The sequence below is a fragment of the Salvelinus sp. IW2-2015 genome, linkage group LG14 (assembly GCF_002910315.2).
Source record: "Salvelinus sp. IW2-2015 linkage group LG14, ASM291031v2, whole genome shotgun sequence".
NCBI classification, from domain to species: domain Eukaryota; kingdom Metazoa; phylum Chordata; class Actinopteri; order Salmoniformes; family Salmonidae; genus Salvelinus; species Salvelinus sp. IW2-2015.
Genome location: NC_036854.1, coordinates 23,439,756 through 23,465,116, shown reverse-complemented (window position 1 = coordinate 23,465,116; position 25,361 = coordinate 23,439,756). Strand labels below are relative to the sequence as shown.

The following is a 25,361-nucleotide window of genomic DNA, read 5'->3' as shown; positions in this document are numbered from 1 at the left end:
CTCTCTCTCTCCCTTTGACGATCGTGACACTCCCATATCTATTTGGTGAAATACCACACAGTAGCAAGATTTGTGACCTGTTGCCACAAGAAAAGGGCAACCAGTGAAGAACAAACACCATTGTAAATACAACCCATTTTTATGTTTATTTATTTTCCATTTTTTACATTAACTATTTGCACATAATATGACATTTGAAATGTCTTTATTCTTTTGGAACTTTTGTGAGTGTAATTTTTACTGTAATGTTTTTATTTATTGTTTATTTTACTTTTGTTTATTATCTATTTCACTTGCTTTGGCAATGTAAACATGTTTCACATGCCAAAAAAGGCCCTTAAATTGAATTGAAATTGAAAGTGAGAGCGAGAGAGAGATTATTTGCAACTTTATCAGGGAAAGAAAAATTCAAATATCTATTAGGAGAAAATACACAATGTGAGAGGCTGTTTGCATATAACTGTTCCTCAACTCACCAAATGTTATACAATTATAATACAATTGCTTTCCTTAAATGAGAATTAAACTAATTCTAATCCATTCATTCTAATTGTGCCCAGTACAAAGGCATGTTACCTGTACACTTACCTAGAACTATAGGATAGCCCTATAAAATAAATGCAGAGACAGCCAGGGCCTAAAAGTTAAACAACATAATGAAAAAGAGAACAACAAAAAATGAATGCTTTTATATCTGAATAACTAACTTCTCATGATCAACATTTGAAAAGCTTCAATTTCCATATCCTTAAGGGACCAGTGGAGGAAGGGGACCTGCAACTTGACAGCTGAAGACAGATCTCAAAGACTCCCCCACACAACTCCACTTTTGTTTATTCAAGTGAACGGTCAAGATGAGAAAGCCTTGATAAACAGCATACCTGACCATATGCCTCTCAGTCTCGGAGTTTGCAGGTAGTGGGTCAGTCGAGGACAGAAGATGCTCCCTCTTGGTCTGGATATGCAGCTGCCGTCGCTCACTATGAAAGCCAAACCAATGAGTTGCATGAGACGATACATGGAGACTGAAGAGCCACTTCAAAGGTATGAAAGGTATCTTTAGCCTACTTAACCTACTTAGAATATGGAAGTAAAAAACACTTCAATAAATGATTTTCAACATTTACAGTTATCCGGTAATATGGAGACCATGGATTCCCTGTCACAGAGAAACTGGACTTCTAGATAAAGTAAGGGCATTCCCTTCTCTGCAACTGCTTAAGACCTACAATTAAATTATAAAGTAATTCAATTTCATCCAACCTATCAGCACAAGAAACCTGTAGCCTAGTAAACAAGAATATCTAATAGTTAACTGCCACAGGTCCTTGGCAATGCTATATTTTTTTATTATATAGGTCTGTTAATTTGAGTTGAAAATGACCATGCCTACTTGTCCTCTTTAGTTTGGCCAAGGGAATGTGTCATCAAGAACCAGACAGATGACCAAAGGTGCCCATGGATTCCAGCACCCTGTCAGGTATGTAGATTGTTAGCAGTTGAGAGAAGAAAGCAAGTTGGTATTGTGACCACATTGAGACACATTTTGGGAAAAGAGCTGTGTCCTGAATCAATTTGATGATTTGATGTAACTATCAACTTCATGAAGACAATTTTGGTATATTCTACTTTCTTTAAATAGTAAAACACAGATGTATTTTAAAATACTAAATACATTCATCTGATCCATAGGCTCTTCATGCCAAAGTCCAGGACTGAGGAATATCTGTCTCATTTGGGGAAGAAGGTCTTGGACAGTTTCCCTGTCCAAGCCACTCTCCACTTCTACAACGATGACTCCAGCTCTGAGGAAGAGGATGATGAAGATATGGAGGAAGAGCTGGAGGTTAATTCACTCAGTTTGGATCACAGGTCCCATCCCCTCAGAGAGAATTCATAGGTAGTTAATCTTTGCTGTTTTGGAAACAAGCAGGGGTGATTGGACAAGGGAGAGAGACAGTGCAGCAGGTCACAGGAGACATGCTACTTCCGCGGTGAGGGTCTAGTAGAGGATCCAAGGTGTTCACCTGAGACAGCCACAGGAAGCCGGGAAAGGCCAGGTCACTGGCTGCAGTTGGCCTCACTGAGGTGATTCTGTTTACACCAGCTCAGTGTCAACACACCTTTAACCCAGATATGGCCATTTTCCTTGACAACGTCCTATGTTCTCAGGACCTTGTCATGCAAACTCAAGTTGGCCTTGTGCTGGTCCCTCCTTTTTTCTTTGTAGTGAAACATTTTCTCTGCTTTCTATCTTTTGTATTTATAATAATTTTACATTTGTTTATGAAAAAGTGTGTGTTATAAATTGCTGGACATTTGAGTTACTGTGTAGAGGGTTTGTTGGTTGAAATGTAAAGAATGTATGTGGATAGAATTGAATATTAATGTGCTTAGTTAGTGAGTGAATATGTTGGTATGGATGCAAAGTAAACTTAAAAGGCCTTTTTCTTTATTAATTTCAATTATTTTAGCATTTGAGTTAAGCAATAAACATTTATTTCAAAATCATATAATTTTCTGCACTTCTTGTGGACGTGGATGGATACTTTGTTCAGGGTTGATTCACATGTCAGGGTCTTTAATAATATACCCTCAGACAGGACAGAAGTAATTTCCAATGGGACATGAATGATAAAGCCTCTCTATGTCCTATTAATGTCATAACTATAGACACATAAGAAATGACAACCACCCAGATTAGCTGATTTAGTCATCAAAGTTGAGTATTGATTTTATAGTCCATGAGCCAGGGGGGGTCGGTTGAGCTCAATTGAACCGACAATGTCTGGGTTCCTAGAGATGGAAAATATGTGATAGCAAGCTACCATTGCTGCACTGCTATGTGTTATAACTCTTTCTTTCTTTTTTTTACCCTATGACAATGTCAGTATACAACAAGCTATTGCTCGCTTATAACCTTTAATCATATATAATTGGAAAGCTTAGATTCAGAGTCAATTTGACCTTTGACCTCTAGGGTATACAGTTGAAGTCAGAAGTTTACATACACTTAGGTTGGAGTCATTAAAACTCGTTTTTCAACCACTCCACAAATTTCTTGTTAACAAACTATAGTTTTGGCAAGTCGGTTAGGACATCTACTCTGTGCATGGCACAAGTAATTTTTCCAACAATTGTTTACAGACAGATTATTTCACTTATAATTCACCGTATCACAATTAGAGTGGGTCAGAAGTTTACATACAGTAAGTTGACTGTGCCTTTAAACAGCTTGGAAAATTCCAGAAAATTATGTCATGGCTTTAGAAGCTTCTGATAGGCTAATTGACCTCAGTTGAGTCAATTGGAGGTGTACCTGTGGATGTATTTCAAGGCCTACCTTCAAACTCAGTGCCTCTTCGCTTGATGTCATGGGAAAAGAAGTCAGCCCAGACCTCAGAATTTTTTTTGTAGACCTCCACAAGTCTGGTTCATCCTTGGGAGCAATTTCCAAACACCTGAAGGTATCACATTCATCTGTACAAACAATAGTACGCAAGTATAAACACCATGGGACCACGTAGCCATCATACCACTCAGGACGGAAACGCGTTCTGTCTCTTAGAGATAAACGTACTTTGGTGCGAAAGGTGCAAATCAATCCCAGAACAACAGCAAAAGACCTTGTGAAGATGCTGGAGGAAACAGGTACAAAAGTATCTATATCCACAGTAAAATGAGTCATATATTGACATAACCGCCATAAAAAAGCCATACTACGGTTTGCAAGTGCACATGGGGACAAAGATCGTACTCTTTGGTGAACTGTCTTCTGGTCTGATGAAACAAAAATAGAACTATTTGGCCATAATGACCAACGTTATGTTTGGAGGAAAAAGGGGGGTGCTTGCAAGCCGAAGAACACCATCCCAACTGTGAAGCACGGGAGTGGCAGCATTATGTTGTGGGGGTGCTTTGCTGCAGGAGGGACTGGTGAACTTCACAAAATAGATGGCATCATGAAGTAGGAAAATTATGTGGATATATTGAAGCAACATCTCAAGACATCAGTCAGGAAGTTAAAGCTTGGTCGCAAATGGGTCTTCCAAATGTACAATGACCCCAAGCATACTTTCAAAGTTTTGGCAAAATGGCTTAAGGACAACAAAGTCAAGGTATTGGAGTGGCCATCACAAAGCCCTGATCTCAATCCTATAGAAAATGTGTGGGCAGAACTGAAAAAGTGTGTGCGAGAAAGGAGGCCTACAAACCTGACTCAGTTACACCAGCTCTGTCAGGAGGAACGGGCCAAAATTCCACCAACTTATTGTGGAAGGCTACCCAAAACGTTTGACCCAAGTTAAACAATTTAAAGGCAATGCTACAAAATACTAATTGAGTGTATGTAAACTTCTGACCCACTGGGAATGTGATGAAAGAAATAAAAGCTGAAATAAATCATTCTCTCTACGATTATTCTGACTTTTCACAATGTTAAAATAAAGTGGTGATCCTAACTGACCTAAGGCAGGGAATTTTTACTAGGATTAAATGTCAGGAATTGTGAAAAACTGAGTTTAAATGTATTTGGCTAAGGTGTATTTATACTTCCGACTTCAACTGTATATCCGAATTACCTGTATAAATGCCTTTAAAACGGAAACCCTGATACATTTTTAACTTTGTTTCAGAAGTGGTTCTGAAAGGTCATGAAATTGTTTAAAAATCGCCCCATGTTGTACCATTGACATTAGAATGTTGGAAGAAGCTTAGCCATATAATTCCATGTGATGGGGTAGCTATGTTTTTGGATTTTTACTTTGGTGATAGAGGCACCAAATTGCACACACACAGCTAAAACAGGTTTTTAAAAAGATTTGTAGATACAGGGCCATCACAGAATTCACCCATTAACCCCACAGAAGCCTTTTTCCAATATGGCCACCATACAACTCAATTGGCTCTTATTGGACAATTTTGCATGACCATATCTGTGTGAAATATAATTTTAGCATGCCCAGAAATATCTTAAAATGTTCATAGTGACCTAGAATACACAACCACATGAGCTAGGTGTGCCGGATATATAAAGATGTTAAATTATTCACATAACTGTTGTAAGAATGATTTGCTGATTTCTGAAGATGTAATGATTAATAATTGCCATTTTCATCTTCAAACATGTAAAATTGATATCTACATGTGAATAGTCATAGATGTGAGCTGATTAAAATGATCAATGTTATCCTAGTAGCTGTTTTCATTATGAGGACCATAAACCATGCCCTGTTCATTCCATTACAATGTACAGTAGTAAAATCCAATGTTGGGCCTTTTGAGGCCAATTATATTACTTTAATTAATCTAGTAACAGACCAATCTGCTATGGCCCCATAGTAAGAATGCATTTTAATTTAGATGAAATGGTTTTCTGCTCTCATCATCAGGTAAAAACGTGTAGGCCTTCCTATGGATATTACATTGTAATGTTTGCTGCAAGTTTCTAGTTCTGTTTTATGAAAACAGTTAATAGGATAACATTGAACATCATTTTAATCAGCTCACATCCATGACTATTCACATGCACATGTCCATATTATGTTTGAAGATTAAATATTGCAATTATTTATCATATCTTCAGAAATCAGCAATTTAGATCTTTATGCATCTGGCACACCTGGCTTACGTGGTTGTGTATTCTACATCACTATTAACATTTAAGATATTTTTGGATATACTAGAATTATATTTCATACAGGTATGGTCATGCGAAATTGTCCAATAAGACCCCATTGAGTTGTTTGGCAGCCATATTAGAAAAAAAGGCTTCTGTGGGGTTAATGAGTGAATTCTGTGATGGCCCAGTTATCTACAAATATTTTTTAAACCCTGTTCTAGCTGTGTGTGCCCATATCACAAAAGTTACAATCCCAAAACATAGCTGCCTCATTACAAGGAATAATGTGGGTAAGCTTCCAACATTCTAATGTCAATGGCACAATATGGGAGATTTGAACAATAGTTGTAGCTGGTGCTTTAAAAGTTGGTTATATTATATATCATTTAAAAGGTAATTTCATGACCTTTCAGAACCACTTGTCAAACAAAGTTTAAAATGTACCAGGGTTTCTGTTTTAAAGTCATTTATACAGGTAATTATGATATGTACTCTAGAGATCAACGGTCAAAGTTCTATTGATCTGAGCTTTCCGAAAATGTAACTGATGGATAACTGCCAATGATATATGATTAAAGGGTATATGCGAGCAATAACTTGTTGTATATGGACATTGTTTATCATAGGGTAAAATCCCAATGGGAAAAATTTATGGAATGGAGGGATGAAAGAGTTCATTGTTGCACTGCTATCACATATTTTCCAACTCTGGGGACATACACCTTTAAAGAAATCACTATCATCGGCCCAAGTGAGTCCAACTGCCCAAATCTGGGGGTCTGGCTCATGGATTATTAGAGGTATTTGCTATTCAGCACATTACTCCCATTTGGGAGTAAACTAGTAAGTAACATATTCCTAAATATACAAAGACCACAGTGAGTATCACTAATTTAATATGGGCTGACCAATACTCTTTTTTTTAAAGACAGCAGATATTGCTCCAAAAGGAACATTACCGTGCAACACAAAGGCAAATGGAATCAGATGGCATGAACCTGTCAACATTTAGGTCTTGGGGTCCTAGAAGGCCTCACTAACCACTAGGACAAGCCAGTACAAGCTCATGCTACAAAGGGAAGAAACAGATCCAATCAACCGTGATAAGCAAAATAGAGGACGAGGAACAGGCATATGCCAAACACTGCAAATCCACTGACTCTTTTAGTACATACATTGAGTTGACAAAACATTAGGAACACCTGCTCATTCCATGGTCTCTTATTGATGTCCTGTTAAATCCCTTTCAATCAGTGTAGACAAAGGGGAGGAAACAGGTTAAAGAAGGATTTTTAAGCCTTGAGACAATTGAGACATGGATTGTATATGTTTGCCATTCAGGGGGTGAATGGGCAAGACAAAAGATTTAAGTGCCTTTGCTGAGTTTTTCATGCTCAACAGTTTCCTTTGTGTATCAAGAATGGTCCACCACCCAAAGGACATCCAGCCAACTTGACACAATTGTGGGAAGCATTGGAGTCAACATGGGCCAGCATCCCTGTGGAACACTTTCGAAACCTTGTAGAGTCCATGCCCCGACAAATTGAGGCTGTTCTGAGGGAAAAAGGCGTGCAAAAATATTAGGAAGGTGTTCCTAATGTTTTGTACACTCAGTGTACAAAAGAACATCTCTCACATGAATAACAATGAATTTCAATGGCAGAGAAAGAGTATACAAATTAATTTACAATGACCATGGTTGTGATGATCTTATATGGGATCTCCTAAACATTATGGTCCACCACTGAATATTTCCCTGGAACTCAGAGAGATCAGAAAACAGTTGGAAAACCATTGGAAATAAGTTGGATTGGTCACTCCCTAATCTCTCCTAATGATACTGGATCCAGTGATCAAAGCCTGGGCTGAAGGTGAGACTTGGGGCAAGTTTAGCCCTCAACTGACTGGCCAGCATGGCCTTTCGCCCCCCCCCCCCCAACACACACACACACTCACAAGGGGGAATGGCAGTGGTCTCTCCATCATCAGGTCCAGCTTGGTTTCCAAGCAAGGCTGAAGGACCTGGTGGCCCTCCAGAGGTTAAATGCTGGCCAGCCATCTGATCCCAACCTCTTGTTTGTTTATGATAGTTTATCTGGGCGGCCTGGCTGTGGCCGGCTGACCTGTCTGGTGGGCTGGCTGGGACAGGCGAGGGGCGAGAGGAGATGATAGGGGGTTGTCAGGCCCCAGTGGGTGGCTTGGTCACTGAGGTGGGCAGCAGACTGATTGAGGAGTCTCAGCGAAATCCTGAAGATGAGGAGATAGTGAGGTGACCATTTCACTTGCAGTCTGATGAGTTCAGAAGGTCATAAACCTACTGTCCTCACCCCAACTGAATGGAGCACATCATAGAAGCACAAGCATAATACTTCATTTAGATCATCCAAAGGTTAATGCATTCTAAAATGGAGAAGTCAATGATCTCATATTTATGACTTATCAATAGTCATTGGATTAACATAAGACCAACTCATCTTGTTCCACACAGCACCCCTAATTCTATACATTCCATTACACAACCTTTTCCATCTGCATTTTCATTAGTTAGTCGAGTGGTCCGTGATGATGGATTATCAAAAGATGTTGAAGAGCAGATGATGTGCAAGCTGCTGTGGTCAGGTCACCTGGCTGCCCAGGGTTCATCTGCAAGTCAAATATTTGTCCTGTCACATGGAGGTGATGGAAAAGGTGCATCTAAAAACCTCAGCAAACTCCAATCGTGAGGAGTGATGCCAGTTATGGCGACAAAACTGCCCTCTCCTTGTTCCGAGCCTTCAAATAAGACAACAGGCTCAATACAGTGGATGGTGGACCATAAAAATCGAATCAAATTTTATTTGTCACATGCGCCAAATACAACAGGTGTAGACCTTACCGTGAAATGCTTACTTACGAGCCCTTAACCAACAATGCAGTTCAAGAAATAGAGTTAAGAAAAGATTTACTAAATAAACTTGAGTAAAAAAATAAAAAGTAACAATAATATAACAAGGCTATATACGAGTCAGTGTGCGGGGGGGGGGTACAGGTTAGTTGAGGTAATTTGTACATGTAGGCAGGGGTAAAGTGACTACGCATAGTGTAAAAATAAAGGGGGGGGGTCAATGTAAATAATCAATGGCCACCCGGACTAATTGTTCAGCAGTCTTATTGCTTGGGGGTAGAACCTGTTATGAAGCCTTTTAGACCTAGACTTGGCGCTCCGGTACCGCTTGCTGTGCGGTAGCAGAAAGAACAGTCTATGACTTGGGTGACGGTAGTTTTTAAAAATACGTTGGGCCTTCCTCTAACACCGCCTAGTATATAGGTCCTGGATGGCAGGAAGCTTGGCCCCAGTGATGTACTGGGCCGTGTGCCTTACGGTCGGATGCCGAGCAGTTGCCATACCAGACCGTTATGCAACCGGTTAGGATGCTCTCGATGGTGCAGCTGTAGAACTTTTTGGAGGATCTGGGGACCCATGCCAAATCTTTTCAGTCTCCTGAGGGGGAAAAGGTGTTGGACCATGATAGTTTGTTGGTGATGTGGGCACCAAGGAACTTGAAACTCTCGACCCGCTCAACTACAGTACCGTTGATGTGAATGGGGCCCTCCTTTTCCTGTAGTCCACGATCAGCTCCTTTGTCTTGATCACGTTGAGGGAGAGGTTGTTGTCCTGGCACCACACTTCCAGGTCTGACCTCCTCCCTATAGGCTGTCTCGTGGTTGTCTGTGATCAGGCCTACCACCGCTGTGTCGTCAGCAAACGTAATGATGGCGTTGGTGCGTGCTTGGCCACGCAGTCGTGGGTAAACAGGGAGTACAGGAGGATACTAAGCACACACCCCTGAGGGGCCCCAGTGTTAAGGATCAGCATGGCAGATGTGTTGTCTCTACTCTTACCACCTGGGGGCAGCCCGTCAGGAAGTCCAGGATCCAGTCGCAGAGGGAGGTGTTCAGTCCCAGGGTCCTTAGCTTAGTGATGAGCTTTGTGAGTAGTATGGTGTTGAACGCTGAGCTGTAGTCAATGAACAGCATTCTTACATAGGTGTTATTTTTGTCCAGGTGGGAAAGGGCAGGGTGGAGTGCGATTGAGATTGTGTCATCTGTGGATCTGTTGGGGCGGTATGCGAATTGGAGTGGGTCTAGGGTTTCCGGGATGATGGTGTTGAAGTGAGCCACGACCAGCCTTTCAAAGCACTTCATGGCTACCGACGTGAGTGCTACGGGGCGGTAGTCATTTAGGCAGGTTACCTTCGCTTCCTTGGGCACAGGGACTATGGTGGTCTGCTTGAAACATGTAGGTATTACAGACTTGGTCAGGGAGAGGTTGAAAATGTCAGTGAAGACACTTGCCAGTTGGTCTTCGCATGCTCTGAGTTCACGTCCTGGTAATCCTTCTGGCCCAGTGGCCTTGTGAATGTTGACCTGTTTTGCTCACATCGGCTACGGAGAGCGTGATCACACAGTCGTCCGGAACAGCTAGTGCTCTCATGCATGCTTCAGTTTTGCTTGCCTCAAAGCGAGCATAAAAGGCATTTAGCTAGTCTGATAGGCTTGCGACACTGGGCAGCTCACGGCTGGTTTTCCATTTGTAGTATGTAATAGTTTTCAAGCCCTGCCACATCCGACGAGCGTCAGAACCAGTGTAGTACAATTCAATCTTAGTCCTGTGTTGACGCTTTGCCTGTTTGATGGTTCGTCTGAGGGTATAGCGGTATTTCTTATAAGCGTCCGGATTAGTATCCAACTCCTTAAAAGCAGCAGCTCTAGTCTTTAGCTCGGTGCGGATGTTACCTGTAATCCGCAGCTTCTGGTTGGGATATGTATGTACGGGTACTGTGGAGACAATGTCTTCAATGCACTTATTGATGAAGCTGGTGACTGAGATGGTATACTCCTCAATACCTTTGGATGAATCCCGGAACATATTCCAGTCTGTGCTAGCAAAACAGTCCTGTAGTGTAGCATCCGCATCATCTGACCACTTCCGAATTGAGCGAGGCACTGGTACGTCCTGCTTTTTTGCTTATAAGCAGGAATCAGGAGGATAGAATTATGGTCAGATTTGCCAAATGGAGGGCAAGCTTTGTATGTGTCTCTGTGTGTGGAGTAAAGGTGGTCTAGAGTTTTTTCTCGCTCTGATTGCACGTGACATGCGGGTAGAAATTGGGTACAACGGATTTAAGTTTGCATGCATTAAAGTCCCCGGGCACTAGGAGCACCGCTTCTAGATGAGCATTTTCTTGTTTGCTTATGGACTTATACAGCTCGTTGAGTGCGGTCCTAGACCCAGCATCGGTTTGTGGTGGTAAATAGACGGCTATGAATAATATAGATGAATACTCTCTTGGTAGGTAGTTGGTCTACAGTTTATCATGAGGTACTCTACCTCAGGCGAGCAATACCTTATATCATGTAGGTATGTTTTAAGACTAATACCATTGATCAACAGCATATCCACAGCCTGGAGTCCTATATAAGTTAAACCAAAAAACACAAATATAATAATTAAGATCAGTTCACATGGTTTTAAGACGAGAAGATAATGAACATATTAACATGAAAATGTGTGTGAAGTTTGTGATAAATGTTACAAAATTGCAGCCAAGAACTTTCTACGGAACGCTCGAGGAGCTTCTGAGATTTATTTTTCAGACGACTTGTGAATCCAGACCAAAAAATCATTTATACCACAAAATGAAAATTCCAATTAAAAAAAAGGAAATAATTTTAAAGACATTTACAATAGGGGAAAAACAACTGTAGCTCTTGACAAATACTAAAAACACTTTTCCATCAAGCAATTATCTCTGCAGTGCATATAAAACACTGCATCAATCAGCTATTTGTTAATTTTCTTAGTCAGCATCCTCACTGAGGTAATGCAATACTTCCTGGTCCCGTATTCACTTTGGGACAATTCTGGTTGTCATTGAGGTGATAAATAAAAAATTCTGTTCACTTCACTGATGGAAACATCCTTTAATCTGGGTATGGCCCTCTTCTGGCAGTCATCTATCCGCTGACCTCTGGCATAGACATCTGTTCAAGACAATAAGGTAGGCTATAGGTTACAGTGAAGGTTACTAGACTAAGAGAGACAGATATTAGAAAACCTAATAGAAAACAAATCCATGGTACAAAATCTTTTAGCGCTAAAAACTTCAGGTAGTAAATACTGTCATCTGTTAGTCTAATTGTCTTGTGATATACAATTTTGGAGTTGAGTTTCCTTTCTCGGCCATGACTCACTACAAAATGTTTTTATTTTCATCTCAAATGGGACTTCTTGGTTTAAAACAAGGACAAAGATAGGAATTCACAACAATAGAGTGATTGTAGAACTTTCCAGATATCTGGAGGAACCAGTTGAACCTGATCACTGAACTAAGTAACCATGAAAGTCAAGGGAAAATATTTACGGGACTCACACAGGTCTGGTATACTGAAATCTTACAATGCAGATTATCATGAATTATACTTTCAGATCAGACATACAGTAATTCCAACTGACTGTATGGACATTGTGTCCATACAGTCAGTCTCCAGCTGCCTTATGCTTACCTGTTATGTTGTCCACTGAGCTGAGTGGAGCAGTGTTAATCATGTTCACCCCAAACAACATGACTATACAGACTACTACTGCAGCCAGCAGATAGATTGGCACAGCAACAGCCCAATACCTACAGAGACAGCAGATGGGATATAAAAAATAAACTCACTCAGGACCATCATGGGTAATATACAAAATACAGGTATCAAGGAAAAAGACTAGCAGATTGTCAATAAGTTCAGTTATGTAGCTCTACCTGATATAATGATGTATTATTTTTCTATATGGATTATTAGGTAAATCATAAACATGTTCAGTGGTCTCATTTCGATTGACTTACTTTTGAGGCCAGTAAGTAAGCCCTATTGAATGAAGCCATTCATCTGGTACATAGGCCCACACCAAATACAAAACTGCAGAAGGAGCAGAAATGGGTCAAAAACATAAAGTACATAAAACAATTCTGACTGACACTACATTTGAGAGCACATTTGGCATTTTCACATAGCCTACAGATAATCATATGGCATTGAATCCCCAACTTCAACAGTCATTGCCTTAAACAGACTAAACACAAAGGACATATGACTGGGACTTACAGAAGCCAAATTGTGAGCCAAGGAACAGAACAAAGCCGTAGATGGCTCTTTCTGGCAGGGGGGAGGGAGAATTTTCCACCATGACAATCTGAATCCACATAGAAAAGAGAGATGAGATAGAGGTAAATATAACACAGCTGAATTGATTGGTTGTAACAGGCTAATGTATGATTACATATATTCACCACAATATCAGCATGCTTCGTTCGAAGATACAGAGACGTGACGCTTTTTCTTAGGGCTAGGAAGGGAATCTTCCAACCATCTTTATTATTTTGTTTCGCTACATTCCGGAAGTGGATGTTGGTAACTTTGTCATGTGACTTTATCATGTGAACGTAAGCGAGGAGGAATGCTTCCACTAGCTATATCGTAAAAATTCATTAAAACAAAAATGTGGTTTTAATTTAAGGTTAGGCATAAGCTTATCAATGTGGATAAGGTTAGGTTTAAAATATATTTTTTAAAGAAGATACATTGTAGAAATAAGCGGGGTTTATGACTGCTTATTTATGTATGTGTGATGTGGTTAGGAAACTAGCAACGGATTAGAAATGCAAGCAACGCCTCCCCTAATGAACATGTTGCCAGCCATAAAACAGACTTACAAATAATTTCAGGAAGTGAACAAGAAAGGCAAGTTTTGTGCACTGGCCGTTATTTATTTTTTGTAGCTAGTGTACTTAATGGTCGTGGTGTCGAGATAAAGTAGCTGAATGTTGTCTCGCGGCAAAGCGAGGAAAGAACGGTGCGTTGTTGCAAGTAAGCGAGCCAACAAAACTAAATTAGCTAGCTAACAAACGTTTGTTTCAAGGTGAGGTTTCGATTGCTCCGGGCGAATCTGATGCCCCCCCCCGCCCCTGTAGGTTAGACAGATGGTTCACTAGTTGGATGTATATATCCTGTCTATCATCTAGCTAACGTTATAGTTAGTTAGCTACTGGTAGGAAGCACAGTACCAGATAACGTTAGCTAACTAACCCAGTTTGTTGTAATGTTAGCACTTAGCTAGACAAGTTATTTAGAGGCGGAACTGTCACTTTTAGCTAACGTTAGTTAGCTCGTTTTAGCAGTCAATTAATCTGTGGTACGTTATCTTGGTAACGTTACATGTTCATTGAGTAATAACTAGCTAACTTGGCTAGTTGGCTTGTCGATATAACTAACTAGCGAACGTTAACTTATGCAATGTTAGTTAGCTACTGTGTATTGTCACGACTCCATGATGACATGATTCTTGTTTCAGACCAAAATGTCAGATTCAGACTCTGGTCCAGAGTTTGTGGACTACGACGATATCAGACACGGGGGGAAATTTGTAAGTAAAAAGGATGATTGTTGACGTGTCATTAAATATGAATGTATGACCGAAGGGAATACTTATAAGATATATTTTGAAAATACGTCATTAGACATTACATTATTAACTAAACTTTTCTTCCTCTAGACCAAAGACAGTCCCTTTGTAGCCTTACAACCTCCAGGTAAGAAGTAGCTAGAACACTAGTTGCTTACACGCATCTAGTACTGACACAAACACTAGCTAGTTGCTTGCTCATAGTACTGACACTCACTGTGGTGGTTGGGAATATGTATTGGGGCTGGACAGATGTGACCCAGATCCTCCACTGTTGGAGACTACAAACATATCCATTCAGTGGGGGTGGCGATTGAGGATCAAATGGGATTGGGGGGGAAACTATGTTCATCTGTATAACTCAAATTCTGTTTTTGGGGCAGATGATAAATGTGAGCGATGGAATAAAATCCCTGTCAGTTTGAAAAAGAAAGCGGCACAGTTGATGCATGTATCTGCCTTTTGGTATCACATTCTGCTTTGTCGAGAGAATCACAACACCACACGCTGGGCTGTGCAAGTGGGCTTCCTAGATTCAAAGTAAGAATTCATTTGAGAGTAATTAAACTCCCTGCGACACATTCTTTATTCCTTAGTACAGTGTGTTAAGACTCAAGTTCTCATTTCACCTTTCCTTCTCTAGTGTCAGCAATGACTTGAGTCTGAAGAGACTGCACAGGATTGAAATATTGGAAGCTATCCTCAGAGCGATGGAAAAAGGATGTGTAAGTTCCTTGTTACAATGAAAATGGCACCATTGCAGTGTTGAATCTGAGAAGACTCATGCTGTCATTTGTTTTCTCTTCCAGTTATTAGATCAGACAAGGCATATGATCTGGATAAGCAATACGTTTAACTTGGTAAGTGGAATTCATGCCTTTKYCCCCCCCCCCCCCCCCCAAAAAAGCAAATATGATGCATAATCACTGCTTCCACTTGATCATATCTTACTCCCATTTTTAGAGCAACATGGTTTCTTGCCCCTCTATTTTCTATTAAGGAAGTATCCACGCAGCAAGGTAATTATTCATAAGAATACAATACTGTTCTCTTCATGCCTGGGAAATGGGGCACAATACTCCTTAGTGTTTGTGGAAGCCAAAGGGTAGGGTGCCCATCTTCATTGGTTAAGAACTCCTCAGGAATCTATTTACACCCTGCTGACCTGGTACATACCCAGGAGAAGAGGAAACCGGAATGTCCTGTTTGGTGGTGTTAAATTTGAATCGCTGCTTTCATTGGAGTCATTCATCAACCTGATTTGTCACATGGAATATCAAGCAACCTGATGTGCATGAATTTCCCATTATCACCCATTGCCGATTGGTGTGTTGTCTCTAGCGCTGGGCGATATGGCCAAAATATAATAATGCCATCATTCTGAAAAATATTGTGATATTTAACATTTCTTAAACTTCTTATGGCTGAAGGGGCAGTATTGAGTAGCTTGGATGAAAGGTGCCCATATCAAACGGCCTGCTCCTCAGTCATAGTTCCTAATATTTGCATATTAGTATTGGATAGAATACACTCTGAAGTTTCTAAAACTGTTTGAATTATGTCTGTGAGATTAACAGAACTCATATTGGCAGGCAAAATCCTGAGTTGAAATCAAAACAGGAAGTCAGAAATCTGAGCCTGTGTGTATTCACCAGAGTCCCTAAAGAAATCCACTTGAGCTATTAATGATGTTGCACTACCTAGGGGGTTCCACTAGATGTCAACCATCAATAGAAATTTCAATGAGACTTCTATGATGTTGTGGGAGAGAATGAGAGCAGAATCAGTCAGGTGTCCATCAAGCAGCCATTTCCTGATCATGCTTTTTCTTCATGTAAGCCACTGACGTTCCATTGCTCACGCAGACAAGAACGAATACTCCGGTTGGAACTTTATTGAAGCTATATGTTAAAAACATCCTAATGATTGATTCAGTACTTAGTTTGAAATGTTTCTTCGACCGGTAATATCACATTTTGAAGATTTTGCCCGATATAACGCTGACCAGAATTAGCGTTTGGATATGTAAACCAGACGCGCTAACAAAAGAAGGTATTTGGACATAAATAACGGATTTTTTCGAACAAAACAAACATTTATTGTGGACCTGGGATTCCTGGTGTGCTTTCTGATGTAGATCATCAAAGGTAATGGAATATTTATCATGTATTTTTGTGTTTATGGTGACGCCATCTTTGCAGCTGTGGTATGCTATTTTTGAGCGCTGTCTCAGATTATAGTGTGCATTTCTTTTTCCGTAAAGTTTTTGAAATCTGACATAGCGKTTGCATTAAGGAGAGGTATATCTATAATTCAATGTGTATAACTTGTATTATCATCTATATTTATGATGAGTATTTCTGTTGAAACGATGGGCTATGCAAAGTCACTTGATGATTTTGCATTTAGTGAATCTTGTCGCCTCAATGTAAACTCAGATTTTTTTATATGAATTTGATGTCATCTGATGAAAATAATCAAAGGTTAGTGATTAATTTTATCTCTATTCTGGTTTTTGTGAAGCTATCTTTAGCTGGAAAAAATGGCTGTTATTATTGTGGTTTTGTGGTGACCTAACATAATCGTTTGTAGTGCTTTCGCTGAAAAGCCTATTTGAAATCGGACACTTTGGTGGGATTAACAACAAGATTACCTTTAAAATGATATAAGACACATGAATGTCTGAGGAATTTTAATTATGAGATTTCTGTCGTTTTGAATTTGACGCCCTGCACTTGGACTGGCTGTTGTCATATCGGTCCCGTTACCGGGACTGCAGCCATAAGAAGTAGTAAAAGTTGACCTTAACATGGCATCAAATTAATAGTAAGTGGTTTTAATGGGCTTTCTTCACTCTGATTTTGTTTTGACCAAACCGACAAAGTATTCTTATTTGTAGAACTTTTCATATTTAACACTATCAAAATACCTTTTATAGTGGGTATTGTAGAATTTCATACCGGTATGTGGATCCATACCGGTATACCATAGAATACAATATATCGCCCAGCCCTAATTGTCTTATGACAATGGTAAGGACTAAATCAATGTTTTGTTGATTGGTAACTCTCTGGTTAGCATGTGCTGGAGGTCCTGGATGATGCGATATGCTGGCTGGAGCAGACAGGAGAGCCCCGCAGCAGGTTCAGGAGCTGGGCCCCAGAGGGAACTGCTTTGCTGCTCTTCAACTCATCTTCGCTGAGTGTAAGAACCACTGAGTCAGGCAGTGTCCTCCATTGCTGTTCATATGCTGATCTGATGATGTACTGTGACTGTTTGAGCATCAGACCAATGTGTTTTTATAGCCTTCTCTCACACAATATTAACCCATTGATGCCCAGGCAGGGTTTACTGGTAGGTAGCTTAGAGGGTTGAAAAGTATAACATGGTAGGTGTTTTTATAGCCTTCTCTCACACAATATTAACCCATTGATGCCCAGGCAGGGTTTACTGGTAGGTAGCTTAGAGGGTTGAAAAGTACAACATGGTAGGTAGTAGAGGTCGACCGATTATTATTTTTCAATGCCGATACCGATTATTGGAGGACAAAAAAAGCCGATACCAATTAATCGGCCGATTTATTTAAAAAAAAAATATATATATATCATATACACACACATTTTTGTAATAATGACAATTGCAACAATACTGAATGAACAATGAACACTTTTATTTTAACTTAATATAATACATAAATACACACACGCACACAGCTCTGAAGTGACAATTATACTGAAGAGTCTGCTTAGGAGACAAATACTCTCAACTGTTTGAATAAAAATAGTTTAATTTACCTGTGATGAACGTTGAAAACAAAAACTTTAATTTCTATATGCAGGAAATCGTATTTTAATAATGGGCATGGTAAGAATTGACAACCAAAGTGCGAGTCATAATTCCCATGAACACCTAGCAAAATCTGAAAAGCGGTTCCTTCATTTATTCCATAGGATATTTTTTGATTCACTTAAAATAAGGTCTGTGTTTCGTGTAGGCTTACATCACCGTGCCAATTTTTAACTGTAGATATCCATAGGACAAGGTAACTGATCAATATTGGCTAAATATAGCGAAGATAAAAAAAATTGTAGAGTGGATTTATGAAAATATGTTGACAAACGTTTCCTTATCCTAGTGAGATTTACACGGGTATCAAAACTTCGAGGCGGTTTAAGCCTGCACGAAACACAGACCTTATTTGAAGTAGATCAAGACATTCTCTATGGAAAGACATGACGGTAAAATAACGAAGGAACCCCTTTCAAATTCAGCCGCAAGTTATTACAGGAATTATAACGCGTCGACTATTTCTCTCTAAACCATATACCTTTGACTAATCCGGAAATATCACCTTGAAACAAAACGTTTATTCCGTTCCGTATTTTATCTAACGGGTGGCATCCATGAGTCTAAATATTCCTGTTACATTGCACAACCTTCAATGTTGTCATAGTTACGTAAAGTTCTGGCAAATTAGTTTGAAAGAGCCAGGCGGCCCAAACTGTTGAATATACCCTGACTCTGCGTGCAATGAACGCAAGAGAAATGACACAATTTCACCTGGTTAATATTGCCTGCTAAGCTGGATTTCTTTTAGCTAAATATGCAGGTTTAAAAATATATACTTGTGTATTGATTTTAAAGAAAGGCATTGATGTTTATGGTTAAGTACACATTGGAGCAATGACAGTCATTGATTGTTTTTATAAGATAAGTTTAATGCTAGCTAGCAACTTACCTTAGCTTACTGTTTCGCTAACAGGCAGGCTCCTTGTGGAGTGCAATGTAATCAATGCAAGATTGTATCCCCCGAGCTGACAAGGTTAAAAATCTGTTCCTAGGCCGTCATTGAAAAATAAGAAGTGTTCTTAACTGACTTGCCTAGTTAAATAAAGGTGTAAAAAAAAAAATATATATATATTGGCAAATCGTCGCCCAAAAATACCGATTTCCGATTGTTATGAAAACTTGAAATCGGCCCCGATTTAATCGGCCATTCTGATAATCGGTCGACCTCTAGTAGGTAGGTTAGAGGCTGAAAGGTTACTGGGCAATAAAATGTCACATGGTTTATCCTACTCTGGAAACTTGGTTAGCAGTGAATGTGTTCCAATATGAACATCATTACCCTCTTCTCTCATCAGATGCTCACTATACACAGGCCATGGAGTCAGTAGGAAAAAATGTATGCGAGAGCTTGCACAGGGCCCCTGCCAATGGTTTGAGGTAAGAAGCCTGTATTTGATATTTTGTCATCCTTGAAGGGCCCAATGCCCTCCCCATAATATTATCTAAAGATATAAAGATGCTCACAATTGTAGTAATCTGTTTTAGAAGATATACTGTCTTTTGTAATGGACTAAGTTGATCTTTATGACTTACACTACTAGATTGGCCCGTGGGGGGGGGGGGGGGGTTCCAATCTGGCCCACGGGTGCTTTAATTTATAACTTTTTTTTTTTTTGTTGAGAAACAAACTTAATATACTTTAAAATGACTAAAATCAAAACTTTGTACATGTGATGTTGGATCTACAGTGCCTATAGAAAATCGACACACCCTTGAACTATTTTCACATTTTGCTGCCTTAATTTCGTCCCTTTTTAGATTTAATTGTATGTTTTCCCTACAGATCTACATGAACTACTCCACATTTTCAAAGTGAAAAAGTTTTATAAAATGTTTTCATAATTGTCTCGCTGAAAAATAAAACTATCCCACGGTTAGATTTTCAGAATACTGAGGTGGGTTTTCCTGTATCATTTTACCTGGGCTTAGCTTCTTTCATATTTATTTTGATCCTGAAACTCCCCAGTCCCTGCCCATAACATGTTGTTGCCACAATACTTGAAAGTAGAGTTCCACTGTTGTATTGGATTTGATCCAACCCTGTAGTTTTTAATTTAGGCCAAAAAGTTTATGTATTTGCTGTGTTGTCTTGCAGTATTACTTAACTCTACTGCTTCTCTCTCCCGGATCCGGGATCCTCCTCATCAAAAAAGCTGACTAGCATAGCCTAGCCTAGCGCCACAGGGATATAATATAATTTCAAGAAATCACAAGTCCAATACAGCAAATGAAAGATAAACATCTTGTGAATCCAGCCATCATTTCCGATTTAAAAAAAAATGTTTTACAGCGAAAACACTATATATTTATATTAGCTCACCACAATAGCCAAACACACAACGCCATGTTTTCACCGCCAACATAGCTTTCACAAAACCCACAAATAGAGATAAAATTAATCACTAACCTTTGAACAACTTCATCAGATGACAGTCTTATAACATCATGTTATACAATACATTTATGTTTTGTTCGAAAATGTGCACATTTAGAGGTATAAATCGTAGTTTTACATTGCAGCCACTGTCACAAATAGCACCAAAACAGCCAGAATAATTACAGAGAGCAACGTGAAATACATAAATACTCATCATAAAACATTTATGAAAAATACATGTTGTACAGCAAATGAAAGATAAACATCTTGTGAATCCAGACAATATTTCCGATTTTAAAAACAAAAGTGTTTTACAGCGAAAACACAATATATAGTTATATTAGCTCACCACAATAGCGGAACACACAACGCCATTTATTCACCGCCAACATAGCTTTCACAAAACCCACAAATAGAGAGAAAATTAATCACTAACCTTTGAACAACTTCATCAGATGACAGTCTTATAACATCATGTTATACAATACATTTATGTTTTGTTCGAAATGTGCATATTTAGAGGTACAAATCGTGGTTTTACATTGTGAATACGTAGCCATAATGCACCAAATTGTCCGGAGAAATTTTGGACAGTCACGTAATCTAACCAAAAAACTCATCAAACTTTACTAATAAAATACATGTTGTACAGCAAATGAAAGATACACTGGTTCTTAATGCAACCGCTGTGTTAGATTTAAAAAATAACTTTAGTACAGCATGCAATATTGTGAGACAGCGCCCAACAATTCTCCGCCTTGTTGGAGCCAACATAAACCACAAAAATACGAAATAACATCATAAATATTCTCTTACCTTTGATCTTCCATCAGAATGTTGTGCAAGGAGTCCTAGTTCCAGAATAAATCGTTGTTTTGTTTTAGAATGTCCATTTCTTCTGTCGAATTAGCAACTTTGGCTAGCCATGTGGAGGGCACATGTCCAAGAACTCTTAGCGCATGGAACGAAAAATTCAAAGTCCCAATAAACGTCGAATAAACTGGTCAAACTCGGTTCAAAATCCAACTATATGATGTTTTTCTCATATGTATCCAATAAAATTCGAGCCGGGGCATTTCGTCGTGTATACCTAACGCATTTCAGAAGACAATGTGGGGTTCCCTGGTGCGCAGTTGAATACTGCCAATAGAGCGGACCTGTCACTCCAAAAGCTCTCATTCGGTCTCACATCAAGCTAGACACCCCATTCAACCTTCTACTGCCTGTTGACATCTAGTGGAAGGCGTATGAAGTGCATACCCGTCTTTCGGATGGGATGTTAAACGGGTGTCCTGACTCTCTGAGGTCATTAAAGATCCCATGGCACTTATCGTAAGAGTAGGGGTGTTAACCCCGGTGTCCTGGCTAAATTCCCAATCTGGCCCTCAACCATCACGGTCACCTAATAATCCCCAGTTTATAATTGGCTCATTCATCCCCCTCCTCTCCCCTGTAACTATTCCCCAGGTCGTTGCTGCAAATGAGAACGTGTTCTCAGTCAANGTTGCTGCAAATGAGAACGTGTTCTCAGTCAACTTACCTGGTAAAATAACGGTAAAAAAAAATAAATAAAAAATAAGCCAGTTGAATAGGCAGGCCCTGACACAGAGCCCCATTTTCAGAATTTTCACTTCCTGTTTGGAAGTTTGCTGCCAAATGAGTTCTGTTTTACTCACAGATATAATTCAAACAGTTTTAGAAACTTCWGAGTGTTTTCTATCCAAWRGTAATAATAATATGCATATTGTATGATCTAGAACAGAGTACGAGGCCGTTTAATTTGGGCACGATTTTTCCCCAAAGTGAAAATAGCGCCCCCTATTAAGAAGTTTTAACAGCCTTGTTGCGAACAGAATGTTTGAGTGGATTTTTTTTAACACTTTCTTTTCACTTTGTCATTAAGGCCAGTAATATGGAGTGAATACAGTGTTGTTGATCCGTTTGTATTTTCAAGTATTGTGGTGGCAGCGTCATGTTATGGGTATGCTTGTCACCGGCAGGGACTGTGGTGATTGTTAGGATGAGAATAAATATGAAAAGAGCAAAGACCAGGTAAAAAGGGGGGTGTAAACCTATCCAATTATGGTGTTTCAGTTTTAAAAAATGTAAAGTGAAAGAATTTTTTTTACATTTTTTTTTTTGTGTTTAGGTCTATGGGAAAATAATCTAATGTAATCCCTTTTAGATTTAATTTTAAGGCTGTAAAAAGTCAAGGGGTGTAGACTTTCTATAGGCACTCATTCATAATTTTAGATTTTTTTGACTGTGTCCAGCTTGCTAATAATCAGCTAAATGAAAGCTAACCTCTTTGATGTTAAGTCCCCAATATAGTGAACTTTGTGCAGTTCTGGACTGGTTCAGACTGACATTTTGGTGTACAAAGCGCTCCGTGAATGTTATAGGGTCCAGTGCCTTATAGTGCCAGAAAGCCCCATCTGTCCGCTCTTCGCTGCCACTCTGTTGGCGGAGCTGACCTTGAAGTGTCAGGTTTCCCACCCAACGTTTGCGTAGGGAGTGATGTCACATTCTCTGGCCTATCCAGGAAAATAATCGATTTGCTCCCTCTGAGCGGCGGAGCCCAGCCTGGGAGACGGCATATGAAAGGGGACAGTCTAGCGACTCCCAACAGTTGTGGTTCCATCGCTGTGATGTTCTCAGCTGGGGACGAAATGAATTTGTGCGTAAAGCTGAAGTAACCAATCTGCAGCACGTATAATGGTGTCTCTGCGTCGCTCAGAGGAGGCTTGGCAGAAAATGCTCTTGTCAGTTTATATAAAATGGGGGCTGAAATTGTCACTAAATATGATCATAATGGCAATATAGTAAGTCGTTTATCATTTGGTTGTTGCTATATTTAGAAAGCATTTGTCATATTCCACTTTTGAATAGATTTAAATATATATTTAAATATTTTCATAATATTTTTAGTATGTACTTGAGTTTGTCCTCAAGTGAGTAAACCTCAGCAATTGTGTAACTATTTTCACCAGAAAGGTGAGGTCCAGTCTTTTCCAGAACTATGCAGATTTACTAATTATTGTTTATGGCCATCTCCATTTAGGGGGAAATCTGTTTTGCATGATCATTCAGTCCGGGGGCATCAAATTCCGAAATTGATGGGCGAGAAAATGTTAACAATTTTCAGTACGGCCCTCCCTCCAGACCGCACTGAAGACCGACTGCGGCCCCCGGGGCAAAATTAGTTTGACACCCCTGATTTACACAAACCCTCCCCTGGATTTACCTTACATTTATTTAAGTTATGTTTTCTATTTCAATTTATTTTTTTAAGGTACTTTTTTTCCTTATTTCCTCAGAAAAGTGAAGAGATGAAGGCTAAAGAAAATTATCAGTTTCAGAAAAAGAAGTATGATGCAGCAGTCAAGTATTACTCAAAAGCCATCAAATATCAGTAAGTGCTATTTTTGTTTTAAAGGCCAAGTGCAATCAAATGTGATTGTCCTGTTTTTAAATATTTTTTTATATATATTTTTTCACACTGAGGTTGGAATAATATTGTGAAAATTATGATTCCCTTTTAGTGTAATAGCTGTTGGAAAAGACCGTCTGAAATTTCATTCTGTTTGGGTGGGATTCAGTTTTGATCAGCCTGGTGACATCAACAGGCTTGCTAAGAGGCTATTATAGTTTGTTTTAAATTAAAATGGTCAATCACAGTAAGGTACTTAATTGTTACCCAGAAATGATTTGATATTGAGATAAAAATGGCTGCATTTGACCTTTTTTAACATAGTGCCTTTAGAAAGTTCACACCCCTTGACTTTTTCCACATTTTGTTACAAAATGGGATTAAAATGGATTTGTGTAGATTGTTGACAAAAAAAAGTAAAACGCCATCTTGATTTGGATAAGTGTTCCCCTGAGTCAATACATGTTAGAATCACCTTTAACAGCGACTACAGCTGTGAGTCTTTCTGTGTAATTCTAAGCGCTTTGCACACCTGTATTGTACAATGTTTGCCCATTTTTCTTTAAAAATTCTTCAAGCACTGTGAAGTTGTTGATCATTACTAGAGAGCCATTTTCAAATTTTGCCGTAGATTTTAAGTCAAAACTGTGACTGGGCCACTCAGGAACAATTTTAAATGTAGTCTCGGTAAGCAACTCGTGTATATTTGGCCTTGTTTTAGGTTATTGTCCTGCTGAAAGGTGAATTTGTCTCCCATTGTCTGTTGGAAAGCAGACTGAACCAGGTTTTCACCCAATTGTTGCATTTCCACTAAGGATTTACCCTGGTGTTTTACAAAAAAGCATTAGACTTCTGTGTTTCCAAGGCCAATTTTCCTGGGACTCACTGTGCCATGGCCTCAGTGGACCTGCTCTGTCTTTGTGCCAAGGCAAGGCCACTGGGGCTTTTCGGGTGTCATTTGCGTAACAATGGCTAACTGAGAACTAGGGCTGGGCAGTATACCGTATTTTACTATATACCGGTATTTATGCACTGACCGGTTTGGGTTTTTATTTTACCTTCTATAACAGTATTTTAATGTTTGGTTTGTTAAATGTAATACGCTGTGTGTAACGTCCATTTTCATAGTTTACTCCGCTTCTCTCACTCACATGAATGGGCGAAGCATGAATAAAGATTATAGGGTCCCCTAGGAAACACTGAACATCACTTTGGTTTCTACCCTGTCACAATAACTCATCCATGGCATTTTTGTTCGTTGTCATTTCAAACAACACTGTATTCAAAGTGTCCACTATTATTTATATTCTAACTATAGAATTAGTTACAGTTCATGGCTCAGTGAAAGGCTGGTTGTGTTGATGTGAGCCATAATCATCCCAGACACACTGGACCCATTCACTTTGCATACCGCCCCAAAATACCCACAGATGACTCAATCTCTATTGCACTCTACACTGCCCTCACCAACCTGAACAAAAGGAATACCTATGTAAGAATGCTGTTAAATGACTACAACTCAGCATTTGACACCATAGTCCCCTCCAAGCGCATCACCAAGTTCAGGACCCTGGAAATGAACACCTCCCTCTGC

The 25,361-nt window shown here is 39.4% G+C and overlaps 2 protein-coding genes across 4 annotated transcripts in view; one reads left to right on the top strand and one right to left on the bottom strand.

Annotated features, from left to right (window-relative positions):
- Window positions 1–11,211: 11,211 nt before the first annotated feature.
- Window positions 11,212–14,027, bottom strand: pigp (phosphatidylinositol glycan anchor biosynthesis, class P). Of its 3 annotated transcripts, none has more exons than XM_024000242.2 (5): window positions 14,003–14,027; window positions 12,755–12,842; window positions 12,496–12,568; window positions 12,167–12,285; window positions 11,212–11,644 (listed from the first exon to the last, which is right to left on the bottom strand). In XM_024000242.2, exons 2-5 carry the CDS (start codon window positions 12,834–12,836, stop codon window positions 11,532–11,534), a joined length of 387 nt encoding a protein of 128 aa, XP_023856010.1. In that variant the 5' UTR covers window positions 12,837–12,842; window positions 14,003–14,027; the 3' UTR covers window positions 11,212–11,531. The 3 variants fall into 3 exon arrangements, with proteins under 3 accessions (XP_023856010.1, XP_023856008.1, XP_023856009.1); XM_024000240.2 differs by lacking the exon at window positions 14,003–14,027 and adding an exon at window positions 12,940–13,069; XM_024000241.2 differs by lacking the exon at window positions 14,003–14,027 and adding an exon at window positions 12,930–13,017.
- Window positions 14,028–14,920: 893 nt separating this feature from the next.
- The window catches only part of LOC111973066 (E3 ubiquitin-protein ligase DZIP3), a 30,897-nt gene continuing 20,456 nt past the window's right edge, over window positions 14,921–25,361 (top strand). The window contains exon 1 of the mRNA XM_024000236.2: window positions 14,921–14,971. The gene's annotated coding sequence lies outside the window, so the exon portion shown is untranslated. The remainder of the gene's footprint in view (window positions 14,972–25,361) is intronic.